General features: G+C 39.5%; 1 protein-coding gene across 1 annotated transcript in view; it reads left to right on the top strand.

Moving 5' to 3' along the window:
* Window positions 1-1906: 1906 nt before the first annotated feature.
* LOC124259608 (sialin-like) overlaps window positions 1907-11312 on the top strand; it is a 43359-nt gene continuing 33953 nt past the window's right edge. The window contains exon 1 of the mRNA XM_046693770.1: window positions 1907-2032. Coding sequence (XP_046549726.1) covers window positions 1960-2032 — 73 coding nt within the window. The 5' untranslated portion in view covers window positions 1907-1959. The remainder of the gene's footprint in view (window positions 2033-11312) is intronic.

Below are 11312 nucleotides of genomic sequence, written 5' to 3'. Positions count from 1 at the left end.
TTACCATCATCTTGTTCTTTTATAGTGCCCTGAAGAAAGAATGTGAAGTTTATTTTTTGACTCAGTATATTTAAATGCTGTTGTGAATTATATATCTTTTGTAATTTACCATATATTTGTGTTAAGGGTTGTATAGAGGATGGTCAGAAGCCTATGATATTGCTGGAATATTGCTTATGGGTTGCCCGAAGTGGAAAATGTCTCATACCTGCATCACCTCAGACTTTCTCCCACATTAAGCTAACACGGTGCTATATAACTGGAATCCTGTTCAAAGCTGTATTAAGAGCAGCTTGCTTGCTTAACAGCTGGACCAACTGAACGTCTTAGCAGGTCATTCAAACACCCTGTACTTAAGGGGTGGTGGGGTAGCCTAGTGGTTAAAGTGTTCGCTCGTCATGCCAAAGAGCCAGGTTCAATTCCCCACATGGGTACAGTGTGTGATATTGGTAGAATATTGCTAAACGCAGCATAAAACTAAACTCACTCACTCACCCTCTACCCTTATGACTGTTGTTTGTAGCCAATGTAGTGTAGATTAATATCTTAGCAATCATGAACTTAATGAACATTAATATCTTTGAATTAATTACATATTACTCGCAAGTAGTTAACTGTAGGACTGTCTGTTTAATATTCTAATATTTTTTAATGGCTGTTGAGATTTGAGACAGAATATTTTTTGTGTCAACTGTTCAGCACATGTATTACCCATCAAAAGTTTAGACTCACTAGTGTAAGTAGCCACTTAATTCAGTCACCTGTTCTAAACTAGATTTTGTAAAATATTGCATTCAGTTGGAAGGTACTGTGTACACATGAACTAATGTATTGTAAAACAAATTGTAACGTTGAAAAAATTATTGTCATGAGTTCAGTAAATGATGAAAATCAGTGAAAATTGGCGTATTATTAACAAAACTTTATACAAAAACGCAGCTGTTCACATGATAGTTATTTGCACATGCTTTTCAGCATGATCCCTGTTCAATTCATCTGCATAAGGTTTGCATTTGGTTCCCCAAGTTCACCCTCGAAGTAACCATATATATATGCATAACACATAGTGAGTGCTTCAGGTGAGTCTAAACTTTTGATGGGTAGTATATGAGATCCCTCCATGTCCATAGAATGAGTGAGTGAGTGAGTATGGTTTTTAGCAATATTTCGGAATATAGCGGGAGACCCCACAAATGGGCTTCAAACACATAGTGAGTGCTTCAGGTGAGTCTAAACTTTTGATGGGTAGTATATGAGATCCCTCCATGTCCATAGAATGAGTGAGTGAGTATGGTTTTTAGCAATATTCCAGAATATAGCGGGAGACCCCACAAATGGGCTTCAAACATTGTACCCATGGGGAATCGAACCCGGGTCTTCGGAGTTACGAGCAGATGCTTTAACCACTAGGTTGCCCCATGTCCATAGAGCAGGAAGTCAGCAGTTTCATCCACTGTCAAACCTAAGTGTGGTTAAAATAAGGTACTTCTTGTTACCCTGCCTGGATGTCAACATGGAGGGAATGTCGGGACTTTAGAAACCTCTCTTTTTGGAAAAGTAATTTGGGAAAACACTTTTAAGAATTGTGAAGATGTCAGCCTACTCATATGTGACAAAACTTGCTGATATATATGTAGATAAAAGTTGCTTTGTTGACAGCCTTCTTCAATATGTCGTGGATGTATTAACAGGTTATTTTGGAAGCCCTCTTTGTGTCCCATGATAAATCACAAAAAGTATGAAATGTGCCATGTTATGGTTACTGTAACCATTATATTTCGGATAATTTCCAAAATACAAAATTAAAACTACGGATGAAACTCAATTATATGACATTAAATGACAATATATTTTTTAATAATAATAATTTTTAAAAAGATACATTTTTGGGTTCGAACTTGTCAAATCTCTAATTCAACACTCAGAATGCTATCACGCATTAATCAATAGGCAAAAGTTATGTCCCTTGGTTTGTTTTTAAGGTTGAATGATCAAGGCAGTTGCTGTTCCGACTCAATGGCTGACGACTCGGGTGAGTATAAACGCTGAACTTATAGTGCTGTCTTGTCGGTGATCTTGTACTGCAGCGGAACTGGTCACGCGCGAGCGGTAATAGTGTGATTCCATGTGATGCAGGACGATGAGTCGGTTGTTCGGACGTCAATAATTGACCTTTTGTTATCGACATGTATAAATAGCCATTTGCTGTGCGCGTTCGTATATCTCCCTAACGATGTGGAATACACACAAAGGATTGATACAGAAATTCACGTTTTTCATGAAGTAATATGATAATCCAATGCTATATAATATTTAGATATTCCATCAAATACATGTTCATTGATGCACGCCTCAGGACATATGATATGTATTTGCGCCAGATGTTTAGGCGTATGTACTTGAGATTCCTTAAATTTTCTCTTGGTGTAAATTTAGTACGTTTTCCGTGGATTCTGAAATAAATGTGCACAATTATTTTCTGATATTATAAACAAACTGGGAGTAACGCGCTCTTGCACCTGCTCGGACGCATGTGTGATCGACTGTGAACAGTTTTCTATGACAATACGACCTGCGTTCGCTATTCAGTTGACTGAAAAGCACATGCTCTGAGTCAAGTCAGAGACCATATACCATCTATTATATGGTCTCTGGTCAAGCACAGTTACTTTTCAACGCCCATTGCCTTTCAATTGCCCTTTTGCTATTGCAAGGTAACTTTTTGAATTTCAATTAAAGTACTTGAATATATGTACACACGGTGACGCATGGGACAGGTGCGTGGCAACTGATGGGTATTTGTTCGGCTTTGAGATTTGTCACCTGAGCCAATTTCCACAACCTTCGTTTCATGACTGCCCAGCACGTATACATTCTAAAGCTATGTTTGTCCTCGCCTTCCCAGAAGACTTTAGTTCATGTAGCTCCATACGCGTGTTGTAATTCTATCCTCATAATGGGCATTTCTGGACAGGTGGACAGTCTAATGACGCCAGTCGCTAAAAGGTACAATCTAGCTATTCTATTCGTATAATCCAGAAATAAGGATTGAAGCTAATAAATATTACTTTCAGGACGTGTCTGTTCGAAAACGTGTTTTATTTTCACGCCAGGACTTGTTCGTGATGAAACTGATAAAATAAAATTGTGTTTATTATGGAAGTTAAAATATGTTTTAAAATACGTACCAGCACACTGAACGTGTTTCTCTTCAGCATTTGTGGCCAACTGTTTGTTTCAGGGAACACACTAGACTAACGATTAGTCTCTGAATATATGTCATTTTGATCGAATCAAACAATTCCTTTCATATTGAAAATTAGTCCCAATGAGAAGAGATACGCCTGACTTGATTCATTTAGGGCTTTAGCATTGCAAAAAATGCTAGTCAGAATGGAAAATAATGTGGTTCAGGGACTGTGAGACAGACCATGGATGCATGCACAAAGACGCATTAGATGTTGAGGGTATGCTAAAAACAATACAGGTACACAGTCAATACAATACAGATACGATGTCAATACAATACAGATACGCAGTCAATACAATACAGATACGCAGTCAATACAATACAGCTACGCCGTCAATACAATACAGATACGATGTCAATACAATACAGATACGCAGTCAATACAATACAGATACGCAGTCAATACAATACAGCTACGCTGTCAATACAATACAGATACGATGTCAATACAATACAGATACGCAGTCAATACAATACAGCTACGCCGTCAATACAATACAGATACGCAGTCAATACAATACAGCTACGCCGTCAATACAATACAGATACGCAGTCAATACGATACAGCTACGCAGTCAATACAATACAGCTACGCTGTCAATACAATACAGATACGATGTCAATACAATACAGATACGCTGTCAATACAATACAGATACGCAGTCAATACAATACAGATACGCAGTCAATACAATACAACTACGCTGTCAATACAATACAGATACGATGTCAATACAATACAGATACGCAGTCAATACAATACAGATACGCAGTCAATACAATACAGATACGCAGTCAATACAATACAGCTACGCCGTCAATACAATACAGATACGCTGTCAATACAAAACAGATACGCACTCAATACAATACAGATACGCTGTCAATACAAACATACGCAGTCAATACAATAACATACGCAGTCAATGAAAAACAGATACGCAGTCAATACAACAGATGCGCAGTCAATACAAAACAGATACGCAGTCAATACAATAACATACAGTCAATACTAAACAGATAAGCATTCAATACAAAACAGATACACAGTCAATACAAAACAGATACACAGTCAATACAACACAGATACGCAGTCACCCGAATGTGTATATAAGAACAATAGGCACTGTTTTCATTCAGGGACCTCAATTCGCTGTTCCGAGTTGCGTCCAGGGGCACACCAAGAAACCTGGTGATCCTGATTTCGAATCCCGGTTCTGTTTGGGCATGTGTGTGGGTTTATCAGCACCATATCTCTGATGGGGGATTTCACAAAGTGGAAACCGTCCCATACCTAAATTATTTGGGGCTTTCCTCCAGCATTAAGCTCACCTGCCAGGACATGACTGGTACTGTTCAAAGCGGCATCATATCTAACTGACGTGACGTTTGGGTGTAAAGAGTTTTGTCAGCCTTCGTACCAACGGCAGTTTCTGTGAAGTTGTTTTAACACACACACACACACACACACACACACACACACACACACACACACACACACACACACACACACACACACACACACACACACACACACACACACACACACACACACACTCACACATTCACACACACACCAAAAACAATGATCCATATGTTACTTTATTTCGTTAATGTTGGATGATTGCCTAATCGTGTTTGTTATTTTGCGCAGCAGCACTCAAGCGCTGTGTGCTCCCCGAGCCTCGTTTTATGTCGATGATTCCAACATGGCGTAGGCGTGGAAAAGGTCAGTACGACCTGCAGCTATTCGGGCCTTGTCCAGGCAAACCAGCAGGTGATGACACGCAGTCTTGGTGATGACACGCAGTCTTGGTGATGACACACACTCGGTCCCCGATCCTCTTATTCTTTTAACCCACCCCCCACCCTCCCAATTAAATTAAGTATGATTCAGCTTCAAATATATACAGGAGATAATTGGATCTTTTTTTGAAATGATGGTGATGTGTAATATATCTGCACATGCACTCGACAGTATTATTATAACAAACATTGGACACAAAACTTAATTAAGATAAATATTTGTGTGGACAGAGTATATCTATATGTGCAGCTTTAGAAAGGTAATCGACAGTATTAACCACTCCAGATATGATAACCGTCGGTGGAAAATGAATAGTCTGATTATAACCCGGATAGAAAAACGAATTGAGAAGGAGAAAGAATATACTGTCCATGAACGAATATATCTATGTAAGCATTAGAAAGGTAATCGTTGACAATATATAACAAGTTTTATGGTAATCGTTGACAATATCGCACGAGTCAAGGTGCTTGAGATCAAAGCGCAGATATCTTAATAAGTTACAGTTTAGATTTTTCATTGTTGGAAATTATTGACGGTAGTTTGAAAGTTCATGTGTACATAGTATTCTCCACGGGCGGATCCAGGAGTTTGGAGAATGTGTGTGTGTGTGTGTGTGTGTGTGTGTGTGTGTGTGTGTGCGTGCGTGTGTGTGTGTGTGTGTGTGTGTGTGTGTGTGTGCGTGTGTGTGCGTGTGTGTGCGTGTGTCATGAACTGCTAAATAATAAATCAGTCTAGGGAGGAATGAACCTCAGGGAAAGTTTTTTCTCTTGTTCTGCCCTGTTCTCTTAAATTGAAAATACAATTCACCTCAAGTTAGTTGTGAATCATGACATTTATGCACACACCTTTCCCGTGGGCGGTTCTGCCATTTTCAATTTTCTGGGTGGACACCAACATAATTGTTAATTTGGATCGATGAGTCTCGTTTTACGAAGAATGTTAGCAATATCACAGCGGGGTACGCCAGAAGTGGCTTTCACACATTGTACCCTTTTGTGGAATCGAACCAGGACGCTTTAACCATTAGGCTACCCCACCGCCGCTGTTATTCTTGGAGATATTACCTTGTGGGGGACGTGTGTAGTTTTCGAAACTGTCACATGAGTTCAGGTTGCAAGAGAGAAAAAGAGATATATGAAACATCTAATAAGATCTAATGAAACTGGACATTCATGGAAATCAACACTTCCAGATTCTGGGCTACATATACACTTATTCCTATCTTTAAACTCATGGGACAGACAGGTGCGACATCCACAGCCTATATCATACGGTGTAGGACCCGTGAAGGTCCGGGTTAGAATATTGATCTTCAGTAACCCATGCTTATCGTAAGAGGCGACTGACGGGATCGGGTGGTCAGGCTCGCTGACTTGGTTGACACATGTCATCGGTTCCAAACTGCGCAGATCGTTACTCATGTTGTTGATCACTGGATTGTCTGGTCCAGACTCGATTATTTACAAAGCGCCGCCATATCGCTGGAATATTGCTGAGTGCGCGTAAAACTAAACTCACTCACTCATATGGTGTAGTCATTTACCACAGTGTAGGAATGTCCCTCTCAGACATAGCAGAATAATTATTATCAGCCCTGGCCGTATCGATGCCGTTTTATGTAAAGCTTGTGTGCACTAATAATGACAGTACAAAATGACAAATATGCAATTATATACAGAATTTATTGTTAATAAATCATGCGAAACACGATCCATTGTGAAGCTGTATAGAAATGCATATGATAACACATTATACGTACGTCAGAACGACAAACACTGATGGAGTATGTACGTATATATGCTAGACATATATATAGTATATAGTCGCTGAAGGAAGGCACATAATTTTTCCCTTTAACACCGCAAGTGCGTTCAGTTTGAGTTTAAAATTTGAGTCAAGCCAGCCATTCAGTTTTACCATAAATCTGGCACCAGGATTGATTGGACTCCACCTGAGACGACCATTGTTTAAGAAGCATAACCCAAGACAGAATTCGAAACGCAACGCATATAATGCAGTCTAAGGTCAGGCTGAGGTCAACCGATGTTTGACGAATGTCAGTCAACACGTACTGACATTGGTCAAACAAGATTAACATGGATTATACCACGGTCAACGCAGGTTCACATAGATCGTCCACCTTTTCAAACCGGACGCAGGACCTTTTCGGACAATTCAGCATAATTAGGGAATATTATGACTCTGAAACAATTCCACATTGTCTTTTGATATCAACTCCAGTCAATGCATATATCGATGCCAGTCAATTGACTGTGTTATTGTTTATATCCCTTTCAGAAACAGCTCTGTTGCATCGAGAATACCCTTTATCTCATAGAACCTGGGGTCGAGAGACCTAAACTTACACAGGCTCTTCCCAAAGTATAGAACTCAATTTTAATCTTATTATTATGCTTATTCACAAATATTATATCTAATCTCATGTTACAGTTTTGGCCAATATGTCCTAGTACATGTCACCCTGCCCATTCACATCTTTTGATTCTAACGTTGATAATATATACCACCTCGCCACCTATATATTCAAGTACAATTACATTTTACAGGCTCCGAATATTTATGTGTGTTTGCTTTTGAATTTTCCCATGCGGTTTTACTTTAATGCTCCAAAATATTCTGAATAAGATATTTACACTGAACTTGTTATGTTTTCTTTTACAAAAATAATACGCACGAAACAAACATTATCCCATTGCTTTATAAGACTAATTGCAAAACGCATACCAAATGCTTTATTCTCACACAAGCAAATCATCTACGCAAACTAACTGAAATTCACTTTATCTGTCTCACCCAAAAAAGTCGCTCCCCAGCTGACCCTTTTCAAAAGTTCATTGGCATCCTACATCATAGGGGGTTCTCTATTCAAAGCGTCACTACAGAAATAGCTGGAAGTCTGGGTGGCACCTTTGGGAACCCCTCGATAATCTCCAGGGTATACGTCTACCCTGGAGATTATCGAGGATGTTGGGAACCGGGCGTAGTTCGTTATTAGGGCTCCTTTGCCTTTAGGCAGGAGACCTATTGTAATCGTTCGTGTTTTTATTAGGGCTCCTTTGCCTTTAGGCAGGAGACCTATTGTAATCGTTAATGTTTTTATTATTATTATTTATTCTTCCGCCGTATTTTGTACCAGAGCTACAGAGAGCACCGCTGGACAGAATGCCTTGAAAAAAATCACCCAGATGCCCACCGAGGTGTACATATCGCGCTTTAAAATCTGTAGGCTGTAGGCCCAATAGCAAAGGGCAGATAATTCAAAATTAATTCAAAAATTTCAAACGCAAATGCAAATATCTCCAAAACTGATGCTCCAATGTTTGCCAAAGTTCTGGAGCAGATGCGCAATCAAAATGCCTACAATTTCGCCTGGACGGCTCAAGTCGCTAAAATGCACCGTTTGGACGCTATTTGGGATTGAAGTTTTTGGTGATGTTTTCAGCAAAATCCTGACTGCATACCTCCCAAAATGTGCTGCACTAAAACTACAAGGGCTACGGCTTTCAAACGTTGCATACTTTGTGTCTATGCATGTTTCTACACAGTAGCATCGTCAAATGTGCCTATGTTTATATGATGGCCGCCATATTGGACGCTACTTTTCGGCAAAAGTTGTCTTCAAAAACTTTCACGGGCTTCTTTGCCATTTTGTGCCAAACCAAACTTAGCACATACAACACTTTAAACGCTTGTTCTGAAGTGGCCTTTGGTTGTTGAACATTTTCTGTTCTTGGTCCTATGTCAAAAGTCACGTGATGCGGCGGCCATATTGAATTGAAGATGTTTATCGGAAATGTGCAGATTTTGTGGGGTAGGCATTTTTCGCAATCCTTAACTCTGAATGTATGAACTGTAGAACGCTGTAAATGAGCAGATGTACAATATATACCTCAAGTATTATTGCCCATAAGCTATGTTGCGATATCGTGATTAGTTACGGATATCTAGATGTTTGCTTCTGTTGTTTATTTTGTACTAAAATGTATTTTCAAAAAATCGCAGCGTCATAACTATTTCAACTAGGCAGCTAGAATCTGGCAGTACGTAGTAACTAAGTGTGTTGAACAGTTTTTTGTTCTTGGGTGCATGTCAAAATGTGCACTGCTTGGCGGCCATATTGGATTTCGTCAGATTCTGATGATACTACGTTATAAACAGCATAGCTGCTCAAGTTCTGCACAGAAGGCAGTAAAACTTGGCACTATGCATCAACAGAAGATGCTTAACATTTCGTGTTCTTACATGCATATCAAAAATTTGATCGTTTGTCGGCCATATGGCATTGGAAATTGCACAACTGCAGGGAAAAGGGAAAAAAAACTGTTTGAGACGTGCCCCAAATGAAAGAAAAAGAGTACCAAACAAACTCACCCACAACTCCAGGCTGAACACGCTAAATATGACGCAAACAGACTTTCAACAACGTACCAGTCATCATAAATAATGCTTACATTCAAAAACCCAAAGTTTGGGCAAATTTAACGAAATAGGGACTTCTTTATATCACCGACGGCCCAGGGATACATTGCCGAATGTGTCATAAGTTTCATCGACATTTACGGCACGGCAGATTACCCGTGCAAAACATGCGACAGTCTGAAGGAAGGCGCAAGGACGATATCTCCTATAAAGAGACTACCACTGCAAAGCGTAGACCACGTGCAGATATGGGAGACGATGTAAATTTCAATTGACAATGACGAGAGCTAGCGCTACACAAAATTAAAATACACTGCAGTACAGGTGCTATTCCTTCATTGTAATTCAATCTTTTGTAAGGGTTATGTCTTTAGGCAGTATTTAAAGATTGTCAATGATTGAGCGTTCCGGGTCAGGGTAAAAGTTGTAGCTGTGGTCTAAGGGGGGAAACTCTGGTCTAGCTGAAGTAAGCGCTAGTAAAATCGTTCAACAACGACCAGGCGCCGACTTTGCAATGCCCGAAGAGTAATACGCTTTTGCTAACAATTCGGTGCTGTTTGCATGGATTTTAAAACTTCATTGGTGACCTGTATCGAGTTTAGGTGTATTTCCAGTATATATACCTGCTCTCGATTCACGAATTCAGTTGCAACAGATCGAGTGTAACAGTGTAATGGATACTGATGCAAAACTACTGAAGTACCTTAACTGCTGTGTAATCACGAGTTCACTTGCGTGAGCGTGAGCGTGAGTGTGAGTGAGTTTAGTTTTACGCCACACTCAGCAATATTCAAGCTGTATGTCCGCGGTCTGTAAATAATCGAGTCATCACGACTTGTCAGCTACATGTGACGTACATTTAGATTCACATAATGTCAGTCACAGTGAACCTTTCAAATTATATAGTTGAGGCAACAAAATTTTCTGTTTCTCTGACTGTTTGAACAAAGGGTTCTTCTGTTTTGATATTCATGATACCTAAGTGATATTATTTAATGTACGAAAATAGGTTTTGTGATGAGTTTATCGAAACTTAATGACCTCCCAGTACTTCCAGTCGAAGAGCATTCGACTAGCAGTGATATGATTCATATTAACTAATACCATTACTACATTCATGAGATATGTGAGAGATGCAAAAGGCTCCAAAGAAGTAAAGCCAAGGAGCCCTACATCGCTGCTCGCAGCTATATTTCTTTTTATGTAATACCTATTTATTACATACTTATCAATATATATACTATCATTAGGTATCTATTCAGGTCAGCCCCAAGTAGTATGCCTCCTGCTGGTATTGACATACTGTTGGAGCTAGACTCATATTGACTAGTATGATCATCTAGCTAGCAGTCATACCCCATGTCCCTTAGTCAAATATATTTACAGGCCAGGGCCTAGATTTTCGAAGCTCTCTTAGCGCTAAGATAGTCGTAAGTGCATTAACATACATTAACATTAACTTACGATTATCTTAGCACTAAGAGAGCTTCGAAAATCTACACCCAGGAGTCCTGTCGTGGCTATCATTTTCTACCAGTAAAAACCTGTTTTCTATATCGTATATTCCAAATGTGCTAGGTATAAATATTGCTTCACTATGGGTTCATATACATGTGTGTATTGTTCTATTTTCCATTGGCCCTTCTTTATGTACAGCGCACCTAATTATAGGGCCACCCTGGTTATAATGCCCCTGGATATAATGCCACCCTGGTCATAATGCCCCTGGTTATAAGGTCACCCTGGATATAATGCCCTGTTTTTGTCAGAACGGATTTCCTGCCCTTATAATACCCTGGTTATAATGCCAAA

Source organism: Haliotis rubra, unplaced genomic scaffold (assembly GCF_003918875.1).
Source record: "Haliotis rubra isolate DU_JTF1 unplaced genomic scaffold, ASM391887v1 Scf73, whole genome shotgun sequence".
NCBI classification, from domain to species: Eukaryota; Metazoa; Mollusca; class Gastropoda; order Lepetellida; family Haliotidae; genus Haliotis; species Haliotis rubra.
The sequence above is the reverse complement of the archived record's forward strand: the minus strand, read 5'-3'. Positions and strand labels throughout refer to the sequence as shown.